A 26,577-nucleotide genomic window follows, 5' to 3' on the forward strand; every position below is an offset into this window, starting at 1 on the left:
CAAAGCATACCTAGTGGCGTCGGTCTGGTCCTACATAAGCAGAGTGTGGTATTTAATTTTGTTCCCCCCAGTACAGTAAGTACATACGTCCTTTTAATCGGTGGAAAACTTCTTATTCTTCTTCTCCTTTCCCTTTTTTTAACCCCTTTGGTTGCGCAACACCTGTGATACCCCTGGCTCCGGCTCCGGACCTGGCCCTGTCCATGGCAATGGCACAGACACAAGGCACACGATCCTCCTAATTAATACAGATTTAATACAGATTATTCAACTCAAACATGAGAAATGAGCCTGCTGCGTAGTGTACATACATACCTAAACTAAACTAAACCTGCGTCTTTTTTTTTTAATTTTCGCTCAGCGGAGCTGTTCATTTACATTTTCTTATTCATGTTCTTATTCTTATTCCTACTCTTTTTTTAAAAAAAAAAATTTATTTTTAAATTTAATTTCCTATTTCCTATTTTCTTAATTAAGACCTTAACTTAAATGAATGAATGAATGTATGTATGAATGTACGAGTATGAAAAAAAAAAATCTTCTTCCCCATTATCATTCTTTTCTTTTCTTTTTATTCCTTCATTTATCATTCATTCATTCATTTACATATTTCTTCTACGATACTACGACATCCATCCTTTTCTTTTCTTTCTTTCTTTCCTCTCGGTTTCGGTTTTGGTTTCGGGGTCTTCTAAGAAAAAAAAAAACAAAAACAAAAAAAAAATTGTCTTTTCTTGAAGTACTTTTCTTTTTCTGTCTAAAAAACAGAAAACAAATGAAAAAAGAAAAGAAAGGAAAAAAGATAGTAATAACTAATCTAATCTATTCTATTCATATTTATTTTTTTATCTACTTTCATTATTTACTTACTTATTTATCTTCTAACGAGCTTGACACGTGCTTTGCGTGCTTGCTTGCTTATCTATTGATTTATTTATTTATCGTCGAGGGTAAATTTCACCTTTTCATTCTTGTATCGCATCTATCGCATCGCATGAATCAATATTATGCGATCAGTCAGTCTCAGTCTCATTCATTTCTTTCCATACCGTACCATACCATACCATACCATAGATAGATAGGATAGGTGAAATAAAATTAAGAAAAAGAAGAAAAAGTTTTGAGTATGAGTGAGTTGAGCTTGCTGCGGAGGAATAGGTGGTGGTGGAAGAAGCAGGGGCGAGCGAGTCATGAGGATAAAAAGTCTAAGTGAGAAGCCTAGCTTAAACTACTTGCCATCACCATCATCAACAGGAGAGGGAAAAAAAAATATGATGAGGAAAAAAGAGAAAAAAATGCAGTTCATTTAATGTAGAAGTGGCCGTCCCCGCCTTTCCGCCCAAACCTGATCCTCTCTTAGAAGAGTCTTAGCTTGCTTGCTTGTTTGTATCATCGATCGTGTCAATCGTCCATGTCTTCTTTTTTTTTCTGTGTAATTGTCCAAATAATGTATTCTTTTTTTTCTTGTTTATTATTTATTTTTCTCCAGTCCGTCGAACAAGTACATCCCGTTTACAGGTCAGCGTCCTCCTCATCAGGCAGAGGCTGCTGGGCAGCTTCGTGCATCTCCTTCTGGTATTGTTCGAGAAGCTCGGGGTTGACCTGGACCTCGGGAGGAGCAAGGGCAGGAGCGGCGACGAATTCCTGGTGTCATGTAAGCAGGGTGCCAGAAAAGGACGCCAAAATAGGAAAAAAGCACGCAAAGCGAACTTACCAAAGACTGGTTGCCGACGAGCTTCCGAGCCAGCCACAGGAAAGGCTTCTCGAAGTTGTAGTTGGACTTGGCCGAGATATCGTAGTACTGAAGGTTCTTCTTGCGGTGGAAAGTGATGGTCTTGGCCTTCACCTTGCGCTCCTTGACATCGACCTTGTTGCCACAAAGGACAATGGGGATGTTCTCGCAGACACGAACCAGGTCACCTACAAAACCAAGTCAGCTCCAACTCCCAATTTTGACTTGTGTCGCCAGGGATCGACGTACGGTGCCAGTTGGGAACGTTCTTGTAGGTGATACGCGACGTGACATCGAACATGATGATACCACACTGGCCGTTGATGTAGTATCCATCTCTCAGACCACCGAACTTCTCCTGACCAGCGGTGTCCCACACGTCAAACTGGATGGGACCCAAGTTCTATATCACCAGTGTCAGTCAGTCAATCTGACCAAGACAGAAAAAAGGTGAGGCGAGGCCGGCACGACGTACCGTAGTGAAGCCCAGAGGGTGAACCTCAACACCCAGGGTGGCGATGTATTTCTTTTCGAACTCTCCAGTCAAGTGGCGCTTGACGAAGGTGGTCTGTCGTGATGAAAAAGCAAATGTTAGCGATGCCCTCTTGCGCGATAAAAACATCAACAACGCAGGATGAGGGAGATGTGTCTCTGTCCACACGGACGGAAAGCCGGTCGCATCGAGCCAGCGAGGGGCCACGAGATCGTAGTCGCCGTCTACCGTGGTGGAAGAACATTCTGATGCGATGAAACAGGCGACCAGGGTCAGGACAACTCACCTTTCCAGTACCACCGTCGCCGACAAGGACGAGCTTGAAGGTTGGTGGGGCTTGCTGCTGCGGTGCTGCCATGGTGATTATGTGACGGGATTAGAGAACTTCCCAACAAGTATCGAAGGGATGGAGAGAAACGCTTCGCGGGAAAACCGGCGATGCGGGTGTCGAAAGACTCAGAAAAGGGCGTAACACGAGGATCGTGGACGCAAGGGTTGAGGAGGAAAGAAATTCCTTGGTGATGTTGGGCCGGCGATGGAATTTTCGGCGGTGACAACAAACGAGCGGGTGAGCCTGCGTCACGTGACAGGGCAGAGTTTGCCCCTCCTTTGGAGCCCCTCAGCCGGCGCCTGCGATCCCTACCAAGTCGGTTAGTGAAGGCGAGACGCGCCAGTCCGGTATTCCGTACGGAGTAAACACGCCTGCGCTGATGATGCCATTCTGCTCTGCCTTAGGCGTTTCGTTCCTTTTCTTTTGCTGGTGGCCTCCTGTCTGCCAATTGTCGCTCGCTTACCAAATCTACGCTCCGAAGGCTGCAGCCGGATGACGTCGCTCCCGGCCTCTTGGTAAATGGCGCATTAACTTGGTAAACAATATCTAATATCTAACGCATAAAATCCCTAAATTGCTACCCGACCGTTCTAACGCCTGAATGCTACTTTCATTACAAGACCTTCCCAACGTTGTGAACGATGCTCCAAAGGTACAAGAAGTTGTCAAACGCCGATACTCTGTTACAACGGAACCAGGTGGCAACCAAGCAGGCCGCGGCCACCCCAGTTGCGCTGAGGAACAAGAGTTAGGCTCAGCTCTGTGGTCCCTTGACCAGATTCGTTCTTCCGTATTACTTTGACAACGATGGCGCGCTGCATGCTCGTTAGCGACTGGATTCAGCAGTCCCGTAGAATAAAAGTGGTTTCGTACTCCCTCGTTCTGTTGTACAACTTCCCCGATTTTCGTAAGACGCTCGTGATTCACCCAGTTGACGCCTCCAAAGCTGCGGATCGTGTCTCCCGCTTTCAAGCCAGCTCGATCGGCTGGGCTTCCACTCGCAACGCTATTAACTCTTGCGAACGGAGTCTCCACCATTCCGGCCTGCGATGTAGAGGTCTCCTGAGTGATTTGGGGTTGAGACGTAGATGTGGATGCAGACGCAGATGCGGGTACAGATGTAGATGTGGGTGCAGTCGTAGATGTGGATGCAGGATCTCCCGTAGGAGCACCCTGAGCCTGTCGGAGGGCTTCGAAATGCGCATGGAGACCTTTCTCCAAATACTTCATGACTTCTTTGTGGTCATTTCGGAGGTGTATTATCCGCGCTCGAGTGATGCGTACTGAATTAAAGGGCTTTAGAAAATGAATCTCGAAGAGATAAGGTAATCCGGAACATACTTTGTGCTACGTCGATATCGTTGCGTGGAAATCCGTCTGGTGTGAGGAGGGGTGTGTTCATGTCGACTCCATGCTGGAGAAGATGATGTCAGTCTAAATTCTGCGATGCGATCTGATTTCAATAGAGCACTCACAGAGGTCAAAACACTGCTGAGAGCCGAAAGCTCAGCTTCTATGCGTTCCTTTTCGTTCATGAGCTCGACCATCGACAGTTTCGACAGGTCTTTGAAGCCCGCCCCCCCGGACCTAGGACCGGAGGGGACAGTGGGAGCGTGAATATTATCATCCATAGGGTTGCCCATATCAGAAAATACACGGTGTCATGGAGTCATCATCAACAAAAGCGATGGGCAAAATTCGGGGACGAGTTTGATGAGGGGAAGGCGGAACTGCATCGGCGCGTCCGCATATCTGGGGCAGCTGAGCTTGGGCGGCTTAGCGGCCGCAGTGCCGCCGCGTTGGCGCTGCGAATAAATTATACGCTTTACTAAGGCTACTACTGGTAGTCCATCCCGAGGCCAGCTTCTATACAATGTCCTTCTAGGAGAGTAAAATGACAATTCATTTACAACAATTTTCGAAGGATGCAGATCGATGGCCTTCAGATGGCAATATGGCTAGAAGAGCAACTGAAATATTATGTGCAGTACATGTATGTCATGTACTCACCCCATAGCAAGAACTCACAGAACAATCACTGGGCTGTGAAATCCAAGCACATTCTGTTTTATACAGCTTTCTTTGCTCTTTCATGGACAGTGAATTACTGGACGATTCTCCGTTGGCATCATGGCTGGCCATTGGCTCAATCCTGCCTCTTCCTCCACGGTCGTGCCTTCCTGGTGAACACGCCGTTGGTCGTTGTTGCCATATGTGACTTAGAGCTCGTGCGGATACTGTTTACACTCCTCACTGTTGATGATGTGTCTTCTCCAGCTTTCTCGACACGTCTTTTGCCATGGAGGTCATGGGGAAGGAGACTGAAGAAGAGGAGGTGCATGTATGCCAGGACTCAACCCTCCGGATGAATCCTCCAGCTCTCAATAAAGAAGGATCCTTCAATGTGGAAAACACCACAACTCCTGCAGGTGCTGGTACCAACTATCCCTTCAAGAAGTGGATGGACAGCTTCCGGTCCAAGAAACGTGTTTCCCGAATTCCAGAAGTGTACGTCGAGGGCTGGTTCGACGAGCCTTCGACAGTGACCAACGACACCGAGATTAGTACATCACCTCCTCTACAAGACCAACAATGGGACCGGCTGTCTGGTGGCTCGTCCTCCATCTTGGGGACCGTCAAAACTGCTAGCATGAGCCTGGCAACCCAGAGTTTCGCGACCCGATCGAGGGCGAACACGCATAGTAGCCATCAGAGTGCGTCCCAGAGCGACAATCTATCCGGCTTTGAGATGCGACGGTCCGGTGAAAGTGTCAGGCGGACCACCTCGTCCATGGAGAACGCAGTCAGGAGCCGTGCAGGTAGACGACGTCATGTCTTGCATGAGATCTTCATCTCCGAATCGAACTACGTTGATGGTCTACAGACATTGAGTAAAGTTAGTCCTCCTAGCCCCATGACTTTCAGTAAGAGCTGACGTCTGGTTCAACGAGTTAGATTCTCTCCGCGTCGCTGACGACGAGGCCGGCCATCTACCAGGATGTACAGCGGCTCCTGCAAATGCATGAAAATTTCAAGGAGCGGCTGCAACTCGTCACCCCCTTGTCCGTGGAAAGTCCTCCGGCGGAGATATCGACGCTTCATGGACTGCAGGAAAAATTGAGAGATCTGCCACGCTTCAAAAAATCTCCTAGTCAATCTCTGCGAACTCGTAATCTCAAGGCGACAATAGATTCTCGATTGAAACGGGCGACAGCTGAACCTTCGGAGGCTTTGAAAGTCGCTCAAGAGCTCGAAAAGCTGGTAAGAAAATCAATGGAGGCTGAATATGGCTGGTCTGACCGCATGAGGTGCAGTCTGAAGGCTTTGGGGCCTACGAAGATTTCTGCAGTAAATACGATTTACTCTACGAAGACATGGACCTTCTGCGCAAATCAGTTCCTGCCGGTGGCTTTTGGTTTCACGGAATTGAAGCTTTGGCAAAGTCAGTGGAATCGACTGATAGTCGCAAGCAGGGCAACAAGAAGTCCATGACTATCGAGGATCTCCTCATTAAGGTTTGGCAGCTTGGAGAACTGTCCAGACGTGCGCTGACTTTGTCCCTTTAGCCCGTTCAACGAGTGTGCAAATATCAGCTGTTACTCCAGGAATTGCTCAAGACTACCCCGGCCAGTGATTGCCCATCAACTCATTATGAAATCCGTCAGATCTTAGACAAAGTGCGCCGGATTGTGGGTCAAATCAATACTGCCACTGGCAACCCCGTACTCAAGGATCGGATTCACAAGACTGTCATTTTGCACGGGCGGTTGGATTATAGTGGCCAGGTGAGTTTCCGTTCATGATATAGGGATATCCATACCGGATTTTAATCGCGCCCCACAGAGCGTTCTTCACGATGTCTATCAACAGCTAGGCCCCCTGAACCTTTGCGGTGTTCTTCATGTCGCCTACAAGTCAACCGATCGAATCACAGGCGAATATATGATCTGTATCCTTTTTCCTAGTTACCTGGTCCTTGCAAGAGGTGGGTATGAGAACCGCAAATTGAGTGTAGTTGCGTCGCTGTACGTTTTGGATATGACTGTCGACATCCTCTCCAACGGCCAAGGTAAAGGTCAATTTTCTTTATGACACGATCTCGTGCTGATTCGGAGAAGGTCTTGTTTGCCACGATGCGCCATATTCTTGGAAGATTATCTTCCAGGATGACCAAAATCGGTATGAGCTGATCCTCAGCGCCTCATCGGCAACTGAAGAGAGGCATTGGAAGACTGAACTGCTGAGAGCGTCGGCCATGTCGCCGAGTGCACTGCCAACCTTATCACTGGAGCCAAGAGGACTCTTCCTGTTATCCCTCTCTCTGGTTCCTTTGGGTCGCATTGACAGCCCGTTGGCAGTCCTTGCTCGGAGACCATCCACGCGATCTATGTCCACTCGCTCGAGTGTGAAACGCCACCTCGAGCGCGTGATTATCAAGAAGACACACAATCCGCTCCATGACGAAGATGTTCGGCAGCTTCATGAAGGCGGGATTCAACGGTCTCGATCCGTCGCCAGAGAGAATTCTCCCACGGTCCTTGCTCCACTGAGGCAGGATCGAGTCAGGTTGGAACGGAGCATCGCCGACATATTCACCCGGGATGTTCTTCCATATCCTGGCATGCTCGTCACTCGAGCTGATTATCTGCGGACGCAATCGCTGATGCGAGGACTTTCTTTCCGCACCCCTTTTAACAGCCGGCGTTCCAGCTCCATCAGCAAGGGCACCGTCAAGTCCATCGAGGCCGGGAGTGACACAAAAGACGAAGATGATTTGTTTGACAAAGAGGCGGTGCCATGTTATCCTCTGCGGGAGGTGGTGTGTCTGGGAGAGGAGCCGGGCGCCGACAAGGGGGCATCCGATAGATCACCTGAGACTATGCGACATGCGCCCACAAAAGCATTCCAGAGTATGAGACATGTCATGAGAGCCAGTTCGGATTTTATCGCATACAGGACAAGCGACACGAAGCTGAGGAGCAAGAGAAGGTCCATACCATGGAAGCGGTGGACCTCACCGTTGGCCTTCTTCAGTTCGCTCTCTCCCAGTCGCAGAAGCAGCGCACGAGACAGCAGTGAAGGATAATCGCAGTACCATGTAAGTATCTCTTTGGGAAGTTTTCTAGAATCTTACTCATCGAATGCACCTGCTCATTCTCGTGCTTTCGACTAGGTGGGGCAGGACGTGGCTTGGAGCTTTTGGATGGAAGACGTAATCGAGCATGACCGAGAGAGCGGGAGTGCGGAGAGGGAGGATCCGCCAAGGATGGGCCGGCAGAGGCAAAACCTTCGTTTGGAGGATTATTATTCGTATTTCAGGATTAGATCGCCAAGTATCTTGTCAGCTGCAACGAATCATGAGATTCCAGAATTTCCGTGGAGAATGGCTGAAGACGTAGGCTGTGCACTTTGTATGGACGTATGCAGTCCCTGGAGCTCCTCCGCAGATGGCGGAACCCTATGACGTCGACGTTCCGCCGAGGCGGGCAGTGGAGGTGAGACTCCGTCATGATGAGGGCGCAAAGCTCCCTACATAAGGCTCTCTTGCTCACGGCAATCTTTGCTGAATTACCATCCAGAATATAAACTCAATTGATTTCTACAGATACAACCGTTTCATCCAGACGCGCTGATTTCAGTACGGAAGCCCTATACACCTCTTCCGCCTCATCCTCACAATCACGCGACCAGAAGACGTCATCCATCACCACGCTCCTCCTATTCTGAAAGGAGATTATATTCTGACAGCCGGTCGTCTGCTAGGAACGAAGTCCTCCAGCCATCATGCCTCGCGGAAACGACAACTTCACCAAGGTGTACTACAAGGGCAAGTTCGACGACTTTGTCATCTTCGTCGACGACGTGCCTGCCGTCCACAGATGGCGCAAGGATCGCTCGGTGCCGCTTCAGCAGATCTTGAACGGGTGGAAGATCTTCGTCACGCATCGGTATGTTGTTGGTCCATGTTGATCTGATCGCAGGAATGATCAAGAGGAGAGAGAACATGTAGCTAACGCGACTGCTGCAGCCACGGAGCCCAGGGCGTGCTAGACAACGCCAGCAAAGCCATGCTGGACAACGAGTTCGGCACTCACCGGGAAGAAGACTGCATTCAGCAGATTCTCGAGAGGGGAGAAGTTCAGGAGACGACTGTGAGAGATTGATCCCCTTTCTCTAAGTCCTCTTTGATGAGGGGAAACGATATTCGATTTCTGAGCTGATGATGACTTTGCCTTTTTTTGCAAACAGAACTGGGAACGCCAGGCAGATAAGAACCCCCTTAATGGACCTGTTTCTTCCGGAAAGGGATAAATAGCCTGGTGCTACTGGCCGGGATCGATTCCGGCATGAGGGAAAAGAGAGGACCAAGGGCCGAGTCAGTGTCTCTCTTTCACTCGCTCGCTCGCTCGCTCTACCCCCATGAGGGAAAAAGGTGATGAGGATGTCGGGTTGACAAGAAAGTAAGCAGGAAGTCAGCATATCATCACGACACGCGTTTCGTCTCGTCTGCTTACCTTTGCCCGATCCGCATCCTCTCTGGAGTCTATAATGATGGCTAGCTACAGTTTTACCGTGACAGACTGGTCTTGAGGTCCTCCCTCTTTCTTTTCCGTGCCTTGGTCGTGAACTGAATCTTGTTCCTTCCTTACTTACTTACGATTGACATGATGCTGATGCCAAGGGTAAAAGGAAAGGGGAAGCAAGTGGATTGAATATGACTTACTTCGGGGTGCTGACTGTATGATTAGTCAAGTTATATATATTAGCATTTTGTTACCAATATGAATGATATGAATGATATAAACCACTGTCAAAGAACTGAGAGATCGCGTGTCTGCTTATATATTCCCTGATATAGGCCTAACCATCTGAGTAGATTTCAAGAAACTCTCTACCTAGCAAGTGCATCCGGGTATAGTGCGACAAAAACATATAACCAACGAAGAATCGGCTGATTATCGCCGTAATTATCTTAAAAATTTTTTTTGGTCTTCCGTGAGAGGATTCCAGATCCTCGAGTCGAACAGCTGGTGCTGGTGCTGGTGTTACAATGCACCATCACGACTTTGTAGAATCGTCTTTGGTACTCGCAAAGTAAGGAGACGCCGAAGTAGGCACAGAGACAGGAGTAGTCACAGCGGAAGCATCTGAATCACCGCTGGCAGCGACAGCAGCAGCAGCTTTTCTCTCCTCCCTCCGTTGGACCACCCACCGCCCTAGCTCGTTCCATACAGCCTGCTTCTCAGCCAGACTCATGGTAGCAGCCAAGCCGCTCGTCGTCGTGGCCACAAAGACGCGCGCGCCAGGCCAGTCGGCCGTCCTGCCCATATTCTCGCTCTCATCCTGCCATCCGTAGCGGAACTCGGACTTGCGGATCGGCCGCCCGTGTTTGACTCTCCAGACAGCCTCCCAGATACTCTTGCCGACGAGGCCGACGGCCTCGGGCCGCTGGGCGGCGATCTTGGCCTCGAGCACGGGCACGCCCGCGTCCATCTCGGCCTTGCTCAGCATGCTCGCGTCGCGCGTCGGCCGCTCGACGATGTTGGTGTTGCCGACGCCGTACAGCTCCGGGAGCCGGTACGTGTCGCTGGGCGGGTGCCGCACCGTCGTGATGCCGGACGAGTGCAGCAGTTTCCAGAACAGGTTCGACGGGTGCGCGTACGCGAACCCCGTCGCGCCCGTCATCAGGCCTGGGTTCACTCCGACGAGGAGGAGGATCAGGTTCGGCGGGATGGTGTCGCGGAGGCGGGAGGGAGGGGAGAAGGAGGGGTCTTTTTCTTCGGTTCGTAAGAGGCGTTTTTTCTTCTTCTTGGGCGAGGAAGAGGATGATGACGAGTCTCGCTTAGAAGGAGGTAAGCTGAGAGAAGCTGCTGCTGCTGGAGTGTTGTTTTCGGAGGGGGACGAGGATGCAGTGGACAATCGCGAGGACTGGGAGCGAGTGACGCGCCGTCCTATTATTATTCCTGTCGCGTCGCCTGGTTCTGCTGTCCCTTTGACTTGGACCTTCTGTGTCTGTGTCTGCGTCTGTGTCATGGCTGGCGATGATACTCTCCCTGCGGGTCTCTGGACGGTGTCCACCTTCGTCTTGGTTACATGGTAAAAGTATTTATTCAGCTTCCCGTTGAAGCTGGTCTTCTTGTTGACCAGCATATCGTCGTCAGGGATTTCATCACCATTATCACCACCATCATCATTATTGTAATTGACGTCGTCCGAAGGGGACATGACAGCACCTGCGATTAGCTCTCTTCTCTCTCTGTGTCCCTGCCAATGCCCAGAATAACTGTAGCGTCCCGTAGCTCGCGACGGAGCTATAACATCGTCATCATATCTAGAAAGAATCTGTCTGTTTGTCTGTTTGTATGTCTGCTCGTTAGTGAAATTGAAGGCGTCGTCGGTTTTGCAGCTTTATCAAGGCACGATGGACGGAGTACGACCGAGTTAACTACCTAACCGGCGGAGGAGCTTCGTAGGCTAGCCAGGATCCGGCGCTGCTTCGGCCCGATGATTAACCTTGCTCTAAGAGTACAGTACAGAGCAGTCCTTCCAATTTGGAACAAAAATAAAAAAAAATAAAAAATAAAAAAAAACCGGATGAGAGAGAATGAGATGCACCCATGCTTGGACATCACTATCAGTAAAAATGAGCCAACACTCACACACTCGTGCAGCCACTGCGATGAGACGGATACAAACCCCGCAATGTTTCCGTGGGCAGTACACCATAGAGACACGTATCTACGATCAATTCATCCTAACTATCGTCGATTCCATAGCTTCATATATAATCAAAATGAATAGTACATACATACATAATGCGAACTGCGAGATTGTAGCAGATCGGAAGAGAAGTTCTCATCCAAGGAGGTCTCTGGAGGGACGAGGAGGATGACCGGACTTGGGGAAGTTAATAAATTGTACAGAGTTTAAAAATAGTGGAACTGGACTGGAGTGGGTGATGAATGTAGAATTTCGTGCTGTACATCTCGCCAAATCGAATAAACTCAAAACTCCATATCCAAGCGCTGACCCTGCAGCGCACTCCATTTAGACCTTCTCACGCGGAGCCCTCTTTGGTAACGTCCACGGCTCGGCACAGACAACCTGTGTAATTCATATCGTCAGTTTCAGTCCCAACTTTATCTCTGTCAGACAACTCACCTCCCCCTCACTGTAAGCCCAGAAATACACCGCCATGCCGATGACATAGTAGACCGCGACGTCGCCCGACTGGTACATGAGCGCGCACGCCAGCGCGCTGAGCGGATACACCAGCAGCCGGAGCACGATGCTGCGGTGTGGGAGGGTCCCCGCTAGCGGCTTCAGCGGCCATTCCCACGCGAGGCCCATTAACCCCAGGATGAGATTGATGATCTGGAGAACCGGGATCGGCTTCACGGCGCCGTTGAGGCTCTTCGTCAAAAAGTCCCAGAAGACTTTGGGCCAGAAGAAGCCTTCGATGGAGGCGCCGACTTGCCCTGCGATCAACGGGTGTCAGTTCCGCAAGGTCTGACGATGAGAAAAAAAATACTCACAAGCTGCGGCTGACAGGATAATCAAGCGTGCCCAGTGGTTCTTGATGAGTCTGCCCATGGTGCCGGCCCAGGAGCTTCCTGTCTTTGATTTTTGTTCGGACAGCGAGCACACTGATTCTGTTCTTTCGACCAGCGAAAGACGAAGGACGGCAGTGAACTTGGACGTGGCAAGCGTCGCTCAGCAGCGCTTGGCTGTCCTCCTATCGTCACGCATGCATCCAGTGATTCTCCGGAGAATGATCAAGTATATAAGATTGATCAGCGGGGCGGAGAGCAGAGCACGGAGCAATTGCCGCTTGGGTCTTCTCGATCAATGCCAAGTACGGAGTAATAATGGAGCTAGCGAGCTTCAGAACGGCCTTCTCAAACAGACGCCGAGATGTCCAGGATATTAGGGGTGTCTAAGCGGTGATTGATAACTTGGACAGCTGTTACAGAGAGAGATAGAATCCGACGGCGCGCATGAAGGCCCAGACATGGAAAGTCTGACAGCCAGCGTCCCCGCTCGAGTCACTCGGTGACAAAGTCTAGTATTCTGCATGTCGCTCTCAAGCCCATTGGGCCGCTGGCAGCTTCTGTGTCCTTGTGAAGAGCTTCTCATGAGCCAGTGGGCTGGCTGTGTTCATGCGTGAAAGAACGGCGCGACTGCAGCAACCCCTCACGAGTGGTCTGCAGAAAACGCAGCCTAAAAAATCATCGGCGCTAGAGCAGACACTCGCCCTCGAATGGCAATGCAGAGGCTGGAGTCTGGTGGTCGGTGCACGGTGACGGCGGCGACTAGGGGTGCGGGCGGATGTGCAGCAGATGTGCGGTAACCTGCGTTAGCCTGGCCAAGGTAAACTGACGCCGTGGCTGTCCCACTGCCGTTTGAGGCGTCGCTCCGCATTGCATGATGTCTGGTACTGGGCGAATTGGAGTCTGCAAAAGGCCCTCTGCTCGCTATCTGATGCCGTGGCTGGGACAATGGCCGTCATGCTATACGAGGTCAATCTGATTAGATAGTCCTATGAAGGGTCTCGAGTATAGTGGTTTTTCTAACAGAATTCCCGCAGTATCCTCCTCCGTGAATACGAGACTCGTTCTTCCGTGTATACTCCGTACAGGGCGATGGAACAGGCGGTGACGGTCACAGTGGCGTCTCCTTTCATCACTGGACGGGGAACTTCCGAGTCTGGCTCTATTCCTAGCAGGTCAACAGTGCAATGGATGGCAGGCTAAAGATAGGACATACATGCAGCTCTTGCAGAATCTGTGCCTGCGAGATCTGATTGCGTGGTCGAAGTCGTCGAAGTCTTGTCGGCGCTTGCAGGCGACGCGTGACTGGCTGCCCGAGCCTAGCGTGATCGCCCGCAGCGATCGTCGCCAACCAGCGAGATGCGACGATTACAGAATTCGACTTGGAGCTGCTTGCAGAGGAACCATGCTAATTACTATTAGTGAGGAGCTGACTCAAGGCGATGACTGGACGCTGCAGTGGCTGCCGTGCGGAGTACAAAGATGTTCCCCAAATACGGCGATCGCGATGGAATCCTCTCTGCTGGGACTGACAGAAGGAAATAGTATCCTACAGCTTGACAGCCCTGCAGTCGACCAGGCTATGCACTCTGGAGGCCTTATCTGATCAAGGCACCAGAGATACAAGTCTTCATGGCATCCAGTCGATCGGGTTGCTGACCCCTCCTGCCTGCAGCCAGCCCAGCCACTAGACCAGACGCCCACCACCACGGCGATCTCCTCCAGAAATCACATCGACAAGCTCTTTCTCATGTCGACAATTCCTTTTGCTCTCTCTGGCTCGTAGATATTGTCTGTCTTGATCCTCTTTCATGCTGCTGCTGATTGTACCCCGCCAAGAACCGCATCCACGTCTCGCGCCTCACCTGCGACACCTCCTGTTAGAGAGATTCCGCCCACCGCCAGTCTCGCTCTGACCTCCTCGCATAAAGCGCGAACCTTTGGGCGGTTTATCAGATAATATGGGAGCAGCATAGAGCCGCAGTCCTCACCATCGTCGCATCGTTGATTTGATCAAACTGCCCTGTGTCAATCTCGACCTCGCCTTACCCGATTCTGCGAATTCCTCCAGCGTGCATTTCCAAATACAGACCATCAGACTATGCGCCTAGTCAACAATGGGAATCAGATGGCCCAGCTCTTGATCCGCTGTCATTGACACACGCTCGTCGACTGCCCATCAGGGTTTCAGGGGTCCTGGTGGATCCAGAGAACGCCTGGCGGGATCGCGCATCGCATGCTTTGATCGCGTACTGAGACATCGAGCTGGAGAGTCTGCTGTCTTGGCGTCATTGTCGACTTTGGCATTAGCGCTCGAGTCCTGAGCGTGGCCTGACCCGACGGCGATTGAGGCCAGGAGTTCATAATTAATCGCAACGGCTCGACTCGTCTGAACTTCTGGGCAAAGTCGTCGGGATTGCAGGACAACCCAGGACTTCTCGCGCTCTTTTTGACCTTCTTCCTTCTGCCTCCGCTTTGGCTTGCCGAAAGCAGGGCACGTCTTTCGTTTTTCTACTATCCGTTGTAATTATCTTGTCGTTTATATTCGTTGATCGCTGGTCGATTCGAGAGACGGAGTTCCTGTGTGATTAATACGATACCCCTGCGCGTTGATCTTCTTTGCCATTTTTCAAAATGGACTGGAGTTCTCATTTTGCGCAGAGCAAGCTGGTCTTCTACTTTTTCTTCTGGGGCACCCATATCACACTGTTTGCCGTCGGATGGTAAGGCACCGGAGAGGTTGAAGGTCAAAGAGAATCTAACGATCGGCTTCTTCCAGGTACCTGCAAGCGACGGACGAGAAATTGGCGGCTCTGAATACGCTGAAATTCTCCGTGTGGATTTCACGGGGTGCGGGTCTCGCGCTGAGCTTCGATGGCGCCTTGATCCTCCTGCCCATGTGCAGGAATCTCTTACGGTTCATCCGACCGAAGATCAGATGGTTGCCTCTGGACGAATCGCAATGGTTCCATCGGCAGGTGGCTTATGCCATGCTGATTTTTACCATCATTCACACTGCTGCCCACTACGTGAAGTGAGTTCCCCGACGGAAGATCGCAGCACTGGGCTGACACCGCGTCTAGCTTCTTCAATGTCGAGAAACTCCAGCTTCGCCCGGAGACCGCCATCCAGATCCACTATACCCAGGCCGGCGGAATCACGGGCCATATCATGCTGCTGTGTATGCTGCTCATGTACACCACCGCCCACGCTCGAATCCGGCAGCAGTCCTTTGAGACGTTTTGGTACACGCATCATCTCTTTATCCCGTTCATGCTGGGTCTTTACACCCACGCAACCGGGTGTTTCGTTCGAGATACGGCCAATCCCATTTCGCCCTTTGCCGGGGCGAACTTTTGGAACCACTGCCTGGGTTATGAGGGCTGGCGATGGGAGCTCTGGGGCGGTGGAATTTATCTCTTTGAACGGCTGTATCGCGAAATCCGGGCGCGTCGGGAGACGGAAATCACCAAAGTTATCCGACATCCATATGGTACGTATTCCATATCTTGACATTCCATTTTTATCGCTAACCGTTGACAGATGCAATTGAGATTCAATTCCGGAAACCGAGCATGAAGTACAAAGCCGGCCAGTGGCTGTTCCTTCAGGTTCCCGAGGTGTCGAACACCCAGTGGCATCCTTTCACCATCACTTCCTGTCCATTCGATCCGTACATCAGCGTGCACGTTCGTCAAGTGGGTGACTTTACGCGCGCGCTCGGAAACGCACTGGGTTGCGGTCCTGCACAGGCGAAGGATCTGGAGGGCCTCGACCCGATGGGGATGTATGAGATTGCGGTGCAGAACGGTCAGAAAATGCCCAAGCTACGCATCGACGGGCCTTACGGAGCGCCGGCCGAGGATGTCTTTGACAATGAGATCGCCGTCCTGATCGGAACCGGAATCGGTGTGACGCCGTGGGCGTCGATCTTGAAGAACATCTGGCACCTGCGCTCAGGACCCAATCCGCCGAAGCGGTTACGGCGAGTCGAGTTCATCTGGATCTGCAAGGACACGAGCTCGTTCGAGTGGTTCCAGGCGTTGCTGTCCTCGCTGGAGCAACAGTCCGCCTCAGCCGCGACGAGCCAGGGCGGGCCCGAGTTCCTGCGCATCCACACTTACCTCACCCAGCGCCTGGACCAGGACACGGCGACGAACATCTACCTCAACTCCGTCGGGACGGACGTCGACCCGCTGACGGAGCTGAAGAGCCGCACCAACTTTGGCCGACCGGACTTCAAGCGACTGTTTCTGGCCATGCGGCAGGGGCTGATCGACCAGACGTATCTGACGGGGCTGGAGGCTAACATCACCACCGAGGTGGGAGTGTACTTCTGTGGACCGAACGCTGCGGCCCGGCAGATCAAGAAGGCGGCCAAGGAGGTGTCGACGCGGGAGGTCAAGTTCAAGTTCTGGAAGGAGCATTTCTAGGGAAAATATCTCGAATTTACTGTTTTTTTTTGTTTGTCTTTTTTTTTTGTTCTCTAAATACTTATCTTGTCACTGCGTCTGCGTCTATATAACGACCTACCTAAGGAAGCCAGTGTATATAACCGTATATGGAATGAAGAAGAATCATGTACCATCTGTATCTGGACCGTCTATTATATACATACAAAGTTCTGATGCACGAGGAATTTATTCTCTATTACTCATTAGCTTCGTTTATTTATCTATGTACCTATTTATTGCTTTTGGTCTTCGCTACCACTATCTGCGTCTTCAGGAAGGTGGATCGGTAGATCCCTAGCCCTCGACTGCTGGTGATCTGGGCCAAATCTCGTGGATTTGCTGATCATAGTGTTTGGATTATTACCATCCCTCATCATTCGCTCCCGGACAAAAATAGCCTCCGCTTTCCCAAACGTCGCCTCGTCAATCTCCACGTGGATCCGCAGCTCCTTGTCCTCCAGCACGTTGTACACGCGGCGGAGCTCGTCAAAGCCCATCCCGCCGTCTTCTCCCCGCAGATGCCGGAACGCGAGCAGCAGCAGGTCCTTGGACCAGGGACAGGCGCGCATGCCGCGGTAAAAGACGTCCTTGGCGCGACGCATGTCCCTGTGGCGCAGCTCGAACAGCACATACAGCTTCCAGAGCGAGAGGCTGGATTGCCCCGTGTTGGTGTTGTCCGCGAGGCCGGATCTTCCGCCCGTCCAGAAGGCCGGGTCGCCGATGGCACGCTCGAAGGCCGCTCGCGCAGAGTGTAGCGTTGACCCGGAGTACACGGGGCGATGGATCTCGTGGAAGATGGCGAACAGGTGCGATGTGACCGGGACGGACTGGCCCGTGTCGTGCTTGCGGACGTCTTGCGTGATATCCCGGAGGACGTCCCTGACGCGCTCGTCGATGCGGAATCTGGACTCGTTCCAGGCATAGAGCGACAGGAACATCGTGTTATGGGGGAAGTGCGAGATGCTCTCGTGCAGAAGAGTACGGATCTGGGCTGGTTTATACGCGTGGCTGGCCACGACGTGGTGGTAGAGCAACCGCGCCCGAGACTGATGGAGCAGTTCATCAACGTAGGACACGGATGCCTTGGATATCTGCGGGACGTGGGCGAGCCGCTCCGACGCGCTTTTGTATACGTCGACCGCAGCACCCAGGTCAGACGACCGGGTAAGGTACAGAAGCAGCGCGAGGCAATCCGTCCACGCCACAAACGCTCTGTAGTTCTGCACAGCCAACGAATGCTCTTGGCTTTCCGAGAGGAACTAGAACGCCATTAGATCAGTTCTCACTCTTCACGATACGTAGTGGAAATATAACTCACCCTTTGGCTTTTGAGGAGCTCCGCTGGGCTGGCGATTCTCGAGGTCGGAGCATCACCTAATGATTTCAGGTCGACAGTATAGCCGGGAATGGCCAGCAGTAACTGAACCGCCTCCCCCTGTTTCCGTCCATCCAACGACTCCCAAACCCACGTTCGCCAGAGCGGACCGTATTCCAACTTCTGCACGTCCGAGATGCTTGTGCTCATTGAGAGAGTCGTCGCCCAGACATGGGCGGCTGACGCGGAATTTCCAGACTGGCACTCCATGAGAGCGTAAACATTGTACAGCCGGAGACTGGCCGATCTTCTCTTCAGCAATGATTTTGCGTACTTCTTTGCCTCTTTGGCATCGCATACGAATTCGACGGCGAGAACGTACTCAGCCAGTGCGTCGTCTGCGGGAGACGCATCGACCAACAGTCGCAGCGCGCGACGCACCCAGTCAGGGTCGATAGGGCTGTAGTCGGAGAAAACAAGCGTTTTCCAAGTCGCGAGCGAAGAAAACCAACGGTCTTTCTCTGCGAATAAGGTGTCCAAGGAGTGTATTACGTTCTGTAGAGGAGGACTATCGAGTACTTTCGGTGAATGGTGAGGTTCCGACTGCCGGGTGCTCAGCATCTCAACTAGTGCAGAATCAGGCGATTCGACCAGCTCGTTGCGCAGGAAAGGATCGCCACTCCAGGACCTGCTGGTTTCTGACAGAGTGGGCGATGCCAATGGAGGCAGACGGCAGAAGCACAGGAAGCTCTCAATGAGCACATCCGGCGATTTCCAGTCCGTGAAGTAGGGCAGGAAATCCTGGATGTCGGAAGACAGAACAACACGGTAAGGGTCGTCGTCTTCTCCCTCGTCGAGGGTTCGTGCTGGAAGACGAGCGTTGCGTCTCTGGACTGTCTCCGATTCCAACCACGACGCGAATAGCGACCCTGGCACGACACGTGATTGCGAGGCAGAAATTCTGGGTTCTAGACTGGCATTGTCGTCGCTATTCCAGCCTTTTGCCCCCTCCTCTCCAATTCGCGCGACTTCCGAGTCCCAGAAGTCCATGAATGCCGTCAGTGCCCTCTCCCCGGAATCGCGCTTGAATTCTTCCGGCCGGAAGAAAGTGAACTCGAGGACGGCTTGCCAGAGACCATTTGCCAGCTCCAGGAAACCCGCTTCCCGCATGAAAAGGGTCATACGGAGGAACAAGTATGCGTGGATGACCGCTTTCTCTGGACTATCGGGACTCGAGGCATTGAGCTTCATGCAGTCCACGAAAATCGCCTTGCAGCGTTCGTAGGTGAAGTCAAGGAATTCGGTTTGCCGGAAATCCAGGTACTTGACCCAGAGACTGACAAACCCGGGAATTGCGCTTCAAGACATCATGCCATTGCTCCGATAGTTTCTTGAAATCCCAAAGTTTGGCACCCTCCTCTAGATAGCCCAACAGAAGACGGTCCTTGGCGGGATTCGCACCCACTTTTTTGATCGCCTTCTCGTAAAGCGATAGTTTGATATCTGCCAAACTTCGCTTCTCTGCAGCAGTCAGTTGGCGAGTTTCCTCCCTGGAGCCAGAAAGGAGTGCATCTTGGTGTTTAATCAACTCAAGCCAAGCATCGATATCCTCTGGGTGCTCTTCGACACGCCTCGAGAGCTCTGAATTCCGTTGTCTCACTTCCTGCTCCCAGTTGAGGACAACGCCATCGTTTTCGCTCAGATCCGACGCTGACTCAATCTCCAAGTCACTGCCTATATCCTGTTCGGGCTTGGCCTTGCCATGTATCGATCGATATGCGTATTTTTCTGCCTCTGAATCTGACGTGTCCATGGCAGAAAAGTCGCCCAAAAGCTTTCTTCGCTTTCGGCTGCCTTCAGAACTCAGAGGCAGGAAGTCCTTCCGAGCATCACTCGCGTCGGACGCAGTCTCACGGCGCACACGGAAAAATCGTGTTTCTTTCGTCTCTCCTCTGGAGAGTACGCTCTTGCTCTTATGTCTTGACCCATCGCCTTGCCAGATATCGGTATCGGTTCGGATTACGATCGTAGCTTCGTCCTTGTGATCGCGATCAATCTTGAAGCCTGCTGGCAATCCCAGCACACGGCCTTTGCCGACGCGGTGGTACTGCGGGACATTGTACCTGTGGATCGTTCCATATGTCACGTTGTACCTGTCTCCCTTGCGGTCAACGACATACAGATCGGAACTTTCTTCCACCTCAGGCTTCAGGGCGACCGTGGGCCGCGCTTCCTCGGCCCTAGTCCGGGACGCATGGTGGGAATGGCGGTCTCGACTGCGCTCTCTGGAACGCGATCGGTGACGATGACTCCGATGTCTGTCTCTGTGCCGAGAGCTGTCATCACGGTGGCTCGCTTTTGCATCACGCTCGCGGTGTTCGCGTTCAGGCTCAGTCGCCGGCGCCGGTGCGGGTTTCGGTTTGAAGCTGGCGAACTTCGGGATGGCCTTTTCTCCCTGCATCTGGCGTTAGGACGGCACGCGACACATGCTGAGGACGCATATCACGGAAACCTGACCTTGGAGCCGCCGGAATCCATGCTCCCAGCAGCGCGACATGGCGAGTCGAGCTGAGGCGTTTGGATGATGTCGGTCGCGTCGAGTTGCTTGGAGGCTCCACTCGAGCTCCGCGGCCTCGGGAAAAATTTCCTTCCCGGGCCAGCAATTTTTTGGCTTCCGCCGATCTAAGAATCGATCGAGAAAATCTACTATCGCCGTCGCGACGCTTTTCATCTCGACGCACACTCTGGAGATGGGTTGCTGCCGGTGAGACGAACAGCAGCAGAGTCAAGATGGCCACGTCCCTCGCTGCGCAGCTCTCGCAGATTGCGGCCAAGTCGACGAACCCGCTCGATCTCAAGGCGCAGCGGGTCGCGCACGCCCAGTCTCTGATCTTCGAGAAGAAGATTGCCATCTCGCAGGATTTCGACACCATCTACCAGATATGCTACGAAGGCTTCCAGGAGCTGTGCCAGCTGGACGCCCGGTTCGCTGAATTCGGGCGCACCATTTTCAGTGAGCAGAGCAAGGCCGAAGAGCGAACACAAATGACTGCGGCTCAGAACAAGGAACTCGATGCGGTCTTGGAATCGTTCCTTGCCCTGGTCGGAAGCAAATTGCTGCTCAGCCCTGCGATCAAGGCGGTGGAGTGGCTTGTGAGGCGTTTTCGGTATGACATCCAGCAATCGGCCTGAGAGAGAGAGCTTCCTGCTGACGGAATCCCATAGAGTCCACGAATACAACACAGCCTTCCTCCTGTTCACGTTTCTCCCGTATCACTCGACGCCAGTGTTTTTGAATCTGCTGGCGATCCTGCCGGAGGATCTGACGTCGACGTTCAAGGTTCTCTATCCGTACAAGAGAAGTCTGATCAACCCGCCTCGGCATCCGCTTGTCCACAGTGCGACGACCAACCAGGCGTTCTGCTCCGCTCTGAACCGATATGTGCTGCAAGTATGCAAGCAACATGCCCATTACCACGGCCTTCTCGCGTTTTGGGCCGGGATCATGACCGAAGCCGTTGCGGGGATGTTGGACAATGCACGCTCTGGGCGTCGGGGGATTGAGAAGAAAAACCACGAAGACATTCTCTTGCGGTTCCTTCCAGTCCTCAATGATGGACTTTCCATGAAGAAGGCCCCAGAGTTGGTGATTGGGTGCTACATGATAGCAGTGGTCTTCGCGACAAAAGCGGCTCTTCAAGACAACGTCATCGATTCGATGATGGAGGCTGTGGTGGGATCCTGGACGCAAGAGACGTTGAGCTCCGGAATCGTGTGTCTGTCGGTTCTGGCACAGCACAAAGAAGACGTGACGTTGCCGAAGAAGGTGGTCCGGTCTGTCTTGAGATTGGAAAATCCCGTGGGTCTGCTGGCCGAAGTCAAGGCGCAGCACCAGGTGTCGCAGCTCGTTCTAGGCATGGTCTCTGGCTGTCTCTCCGAGTTCGAAAAGCAAGACGCCCAGTCGCGCTTGGATTTCATCTCTTATGTCTTCGAGAAGGGCTTGCTGGATGAGACCGGGAATCGTAAGGCCATAACAATGATCCTTCAAGCCTCAAGCGATGCTCAGAAGAAAGGCGAAATGTCCTTGGATACTCAGGCCCGTTTTTCCGAGCTCGTCCAGGGTCTGAATTCGTCCGACTCTCTCCGGCCTCTTCTTCAAGCCGCTACGTCCGAGTCAGCCATTGACGTCGCAAGCCTGGAACACAGCTTGCAGACGGTCATCGACAAGCAGCCCGCGCTGCCGCCCAGTGAAGATGTTGAGATGAAAGATGCAGACGAGGAGGAAGAAACTGATGTTTTCCCCGAACTTGTGGAATCCTTGTCCAAAGAGCCTCGCTATCCTTCTTCGTTCCTGGCTGACCAGGGCTCTCCCGTGTTTGACAAGCTTGTTCAAGCTCTCACGCTTGCTGCTGGCTCTCAAGAGAGGCTGGACTCGGTCGCCAATCTCCCAGTCCTTGGAAAAGCCCAAATCACGGACAAGCCGCAATTTTTGTCCTTCATTATTCGCGCTTCTGCAGGCCCTCATCCAGTGGGTGCTCGTGCTGCGGCACTTAACATCGCAGCTTCTTCTCTACCTTCCGACACTACCGCGGCTGTTGACCTTCAGGCATTGTTGCCGTACATCATTGCAGCTCTGAGCGACCCGTCTGCGAAAATTCGCCGTGAGGCAGCCAATCTTGCCGCTGCGGTTGCGGATCTGTCCCGAAAGGCGAAGAAGAAGGACGGTGACGCCACCATTTGGGCCCACGATGGCCTCTACACGCAGAAGAAGCAATCACAGTCCATTCAATGGCTCTCTACCCGCGACGCACAGAAGTTCGTCGATCGTGTCTTGCTTCCGGGTCTGGAAGAATTCGTTCTTGATGGGAGCCACATTGGGGCGGCAATTGAGAGCGCATTAAAGGGATCGTCGAGTTCGGAGTCGAATGAAGCTTCCGAGTTGAAGAAATCACTGAGGCTGAGCGTCTTTTCCTTCCTCTGTTTTCATGTTGTTCATACGCCACTCTATGCAGTGAAACTCCGACTCCTCAAACTCCTTAACCGGGTTGACAGAATCAGTTCACATACCCGGACCAGAGAACTCCTGCCGCTCCTTGAGAACTGGCGAACGTTTACGCAGGAGGAGGTGGCCAAGATCTGCGAAAGGGAACACATATCTGCTACTGAGTTGGAACAGGAGGTCGCTGCCATTGTTACCCACAAGGACAAAGAAGCCGTTGATATCTTGATAGCCAGTGCGAGCCAATCCCCGGGCGTGAGACCGGCCTTCCTCTCCGCGGTCTTCGCTCGCATCCAGAGCATCTGGACCAAGATTGGCGAGGAGCGGCAACTTTCCGCCTGCGACCAGCTGCTTCACCTCTCGCTTGAAGGTTCAAAGGACAATGAAACACTGCAGACCAACGCTATGAACACTCTTCGGGGTGTGGAACTTCCTGGAACCGCTCTGGTGGATTTGATAGAGAAAATTCCATCTTCCATCGCCAACTTGGAGAGTCACGCGCCGTCACCGAAGCGACGACGCACGAACCAGAACAATGCAGTGGCGATGAGTCGTGAGAACCAGTCCGAGCTGAGTGCAGTCGTGGAGAAGGTCACTTTCATTCTCGAGCTCGTGGACAGTTCTGGGCCAGAGAAGTATCCGGAACTGGCCGATGGTTTATTCAAAACTCTCGCGACTCTTCACCACTTCAAGTCCCAGATTCAGTCTGGACTGGGTTACCTGCTCAGCCTGACTCTAGGTAGCTTGTTGGCGATTGTGAACAAGTCAAGGGTAAGCTCTCTCTCGATGCAAATATGAGACATATGCTAATTATGAAACAGGCCTCTGCAAAACCTCAATTTGATACCTCGACCATCCGCACGGATCTCGTTGTCGATTGCGTTCGCACAACGGACACTCCCCAAGTGCAGAATATGGCCCTTCTGTTGGTATCGGGTCTTGCGGTCATTGCACCAGAGTTGGTTCTTCACAGCGTGATGCCGATCTTCACGTTCATGGGATCCAGCGTCCTTAGGAAAGACGACGAGTACTCTGTCCATGTCATAGACCAGACGATTGACCAAGTGGTGCCGGCTCTCGTGCAGTCGCTGCGCAACCAGAAGCGTGACGTGGTCTCTGGTACTTCAGAGCTGCTTCTCAGTTTCACCGCCGCGTTTGAACATATCCCGTCTCATCGGCGGCAGCGACTGTTCGAAGCCTTGGTCACGAAGCTTGGTACGCAAGATTTCTTGTTTGCTGTTCTTGCGATGCTTGCCAACCGCTATGGCCTGGACAAGGATGTCTGTTCCTTGATGACTGGTCTCGTTGCCAACATCGATGCCGAGCTACAGCTCCTTGTAAGTTGAAATAGACCCTTCCTCTCGTCTTCACAGTTCTAACCACTTGAGTAGACGTACAAGAAGTATATGGATTTGGTCAGCGATTCTCTCCAACCGAAGCCGGGTATTTCTCAAGTTCTTCTCGGTATCGGAAACGAGGGGGCGAGCGATCCTCACAAGGTCGCTGAGGTTCTTTTGCGGTCGTTGGCATACCTCCTGAAACATTCGTCTCTTGGCTCGAAGATGGCCATGGTCTATACGTCTGAGGACGAGGATGCGGAGGCCACCATCCGCGTCCTTTTCTCTCAGATCCTTGAACAGATTCTGACCCTGGCAGATTCGGTGCAGGATGACAAGTCCCTCAGCTTTGTTTGCGGTGATGTTCTTGGCGCCGTGCTGGGTACCCTGTCGCTCGTGGACTTCCTCGATACGGTGGAAGAGCTTCTCAAGCGGCCCAACGACGAACTTCGCCGAAAGGTCCTCCGCTTGCTGGAAAGCCGCGTGCGTCAGAATCCAGAGCGGGACAGCGCATCACAAAAGAGAGTCCTGGCCTTTGTGTCCATTCTCGTCAACATCATTCAGACTTCGCCCGATATCCTGCTCAAGCATGCTGCCGTTGCTTGTGTGGACCGTATTTCCGAGAAATATGGCAAGAAGGATACGGGCACAGTGGTGCACGCTGCCAAGGTTGTCGCCAGCGAGGCCTGCATTGGGCAGTCAGACGAGCGGATTCGTGTCATGGGCGTGCTGTGTCTGGCATCGATGGCGGAAGTGCTTGGACAGGCAATCATCCCTGCTCTTCCCGAGACACTGAGCCGGTCGTTGAGCTTGCTTGAAGGCAGCCTGAAAGAGGGCGAGGAGAACGAGAAAATGCACAACGCTGTCTTCTCCTTGCTGTCGGCGCTCCTTATCCAGGTTCCGTTCATGCTGTCCGACAAGCATCTTGACCGGATCTTGCAGCTGTCCTTCACATCTGCCAAATCGAGCCTTTCTGCGGACAGTGATGATGCCCGTCAGGAGATGCTCAAATTGTTCGCCCGGAAGGTCGATGTCAAGGAATCGTTTAGCGCTGTCGACCGCAACTGGGCCTTCGCGGTACAGCAGGGACCGACTGCCGTGAGGGAGGCGCTCGACGTGATCAGCCTTGCCATTGAGAAGCACCCGAAGTCGTCCACGGTCAAGAACGTCGGCATCCTGTCGAACTTCTTCCGCAAAGCGTTCGACCTGCGCCGAGAGCAGATGTCTGCGGATGAGTCGGAGTATGCAGAGTCGGAGCTGGAGGAGATCGAGAACATTGTCAGCGAGGTTGCGATCAAGATGATCTACAAGCTCAACGACACGACCTTCCGGCCGATTTTCATCGAGTTTGTCGAGTGGGCGACGAATGGCCTGCCGAAGAAGGAGGCCCTCGGCAGGACGAGGCGGCTTACGTCGTTCTACAAGTTCTTGCAGAGTTTCTTTGGCACGCTCAAGGTAAGCATTATTCAGTACTCATCAAGCAGACTCTTTCTAATAGAATCCAGTCTATTGTCACGAGCTATGCAAGCTACATTATCGACAATGTGGTGGAAGTTTTGAAATTCGCCAAGCCGACTGACAAGGACTCGAAGAGTCTGTGGCTGGCGGCGATCCGAATGTTGCGGAATGCCTTTGAGCACGACCAAGATGGTAGGATCTTCACGCGACGACGTTTGCAGAATCCAAGCTAACATCTGGTGCAGAGTTCTGGCAATCACCGTCTCATCTGGCCGCCATTTCCACTCCTCTGATCTCCCAGCTTTCGCGTGCCACCAACTCGTCGACCGCATCTGTCATTATTGCTGAGGCTGTTCCTTCGATCACTGAGCTTGCGGTCGCCGCCGACTCGCCCGACAACTTCAAGGAGCTCAACTCGGCGATCATGAAGTACCTGCGTCCGTCGACCACGACCGTGGGCGGTGCCCGAGTCACGGGCGGCGATAGCCCGCACACGCGACTGGCGGCGCTGAAGGTGGAGCAGTCGCTCACGGAGCGCCTGGGCGAGGAGTGGCTTGCCCTGCTGCCAGAGATGCTGCCGTACATCAGCGAGCTGATGGAAGACGAGGACGAGACGGTGGAGCGCGAGGTGCGGAAGTGGGTGAAGCAGATTGAGGCGGTGCTGGGAGAGAAGCTGGATGATATGTTGACGTAGAAAAAAGCACGAAAGAGAATCTCTTTGGTCTGTCGGCTGTCAGTGGTGTTTGCATTCTTGGCGTTTGATGTCACAAGGGGTTCTAAAACTTGGATTTGTGGTGGTATTGATAGTTATGAGAGTATATATGTTTTGCTCTGTATTTATGTTAGACTGAATCTACGTATTCACTGCATAGGAATAGCCTTGACAATAACCGTTCAACAATGATCA

The 26,577-nt window shown here is 52.4% G+C and overlaps 8 protein-coding genes across 8 annotated transcripts; 4 read left to right on the forward strand and 4 right to left on the reverse strand.

The window, feature by feature from the left end:
- Positions 1-1,512: 1,512 nt before the first annotated feature.
- Positions 1,513-4,199, reverse strand: T310_5994 (GTP-binding nuclear protein Ran; the record flags this gene model as incomplete). Its single annotated transcript, XM_013471154.1, has 9 exons — positions 1,513-1,644; positions 1,715-1,920; positions 1,982-2,135; positions 2,208-2,449; positions 2,512-2,946; positions 3,020-3,067; positions 3,354-3,839; positions 3,898-3,970; positions 4,032-4,199. 9 exons carry the CDS (start codon positions 4,197-4,199, stop codon positions 1,513-1,515), a joined length of 1,944 nt encoding a protein of 647 aa, XP_013326608.1.
- Positions 4,200-4,855: 656 nt separating this feature from the next.
- T310_5995 (Rho guanyl nucleotide exchange factor) lies at positions 4,856-7,642 on the forward strand (the record flags this gene model as incomplete). Its single annotated transcript, XM_013471155.1, has 6 exons — positions 4,856-5,452; positions 5,563-5,817; positions 5,871-6,071; positions 6,123-6,341; positions 6,400-6,625; positions 6,675-7,642. 6 exons carry the CDS (start codon positions 4,856-4,858, stop codon positions 7,640-7,642), a joined length of 2,466 nt encoding a protein of 821 aa, XP_013326609.1.
- A 698-nt stretch (positions 7,643-8,340) lies between these two features.
- Positions 8,341-8,868, forward strand: T310_5996 (RNA binding protein; the record flags this gene model as incomplete). The annotated part of the gene is made up of 3 exons (XM_013471156.1): positions 8,341-8,504; positions 8,585-8,708; positions 8,806-8,868. 3 exons carry the CDS (start codon positions 8,341-8,343, stop codon positions 8,866-8,868), a joined length of 351 nt encoding a protein of 116 aa, XP_013326610.1.
- Positions 8,869-9,615: 747 nt separating this feature from the next.
- T310_5997 (G/T mismatch-specific thymine DNA glycosylase) lies at positions 9,616-10,782 on the reverse strand (the record flags this gene model as incomplete). Its single annotated transcript, XM_013471157.1, has 1 exon — positions 9,616-10,782. The coding sequence occupies one exon, from the start codon at positions 10,780-10,782 to the stop codon at positions 9,616-9,618; it is 1,167 nt and encodes a 388-aa protein (XP_013326611.1).
- Positions 10,783-11,604: 822 nt separating this feature from the next.
- Positions 11,605-12,150, reverse strand: T310_5998 (uncharacterized protein; the record flags this gene model as incomplete). The annotated part of the gene is made up of 3 exons (XM_013471158.1): positions 11,605-11,661; positions 11,719-12,035; positions 12,093-12,150. The coding sequence occupies 3 exons, from the start codon at positions 12,148-12,150 to the stop codon at positions 11,605-11,607; spliced, it is 432 nt and encodes a 143-aa protein (XP_013326612.1).
- Positions 12,151-14,741: 2,591 nt separating this feature from the next.
- On the forward strand, positions 14,742-16,540 carry T310_5999 (NADPH oxidase (NoxA); the record flags this gene model as incomplete). The annotated part of the gene is made up of 4 exons (XM_013471159.1): positions 14,742-14,830; positions 14,887-15,141; positions 15,191-15,600; positions 15,651-16,540. The coding sequence occupies 4 exons, from the start codon at positions 14,742-14,744 to the stop codon at positions 16,538-16,540; spliced, it is 1,644 nt and encodes a 547-aa protein (XP_013326613.1).
- A 254-nt stretch (positions 16,541-16,794) lies between these two features.
- On the reverse strand, positions 16,795-20,219 carry T310_6000 (uncharacterized protein; the record flags this gene model as incomplete). The annotated part of the gene is made up of 4 exons (XM_013471160.1): positions 16,795-17,820; positions 17,880-19,145; positions 19,222-19,999; positions 20,095-20,219. 4 exons carry the CDS (start codon positions 20,217-20,219, stop codon positions 16,795-16,797), a joined length of 3,195 nt encoding a protein of 1,064 aa, XP_013326614.1.
- A 447-nt stretch (positions 20,220-20,666) lies between these two features.
- T310_6001 (U3 small nucleolar RNA-associated protein 10) lies at positions 20,667-26,364 on the forward strand (the record flags this gene model as incomplete). Its single annotated transcript, XM_013471161.1, has 6 exons — positions 20,667-21,043; positions 21,102-23,646; positions 23,697-24,212; positions 24,267-25,667; positions 25,718-25,862; positions 25,892-26,364. The coding sequence occupies 6 exons, from the start codon at positions 20,667-20,669 to the stop codon at positions 26,362-26,364; spliced, it is 5,457 nt and encodes a 1,818-aa protein (XP_013326615.1).
- Between the last annotated feature and the right edge of the window lie 213 nt (positions 26,365-26,577).

Source organism: Rasamsonia emersonii (assembly GCF_000968595.1).
Source record: "Rasamsonia emersonii CBS 393.64 chromosome Unknown ctg1118621760355, whole genome shotgun sequence".
In the NCBI taxonomy this organism is placed as follows: Eukaryota; Fungi; Ascomycota; class Eurotiomycetes; order Eurotiales; family Trichocomaceae; genus Rasamsonia; species Rasamsonia emersonii.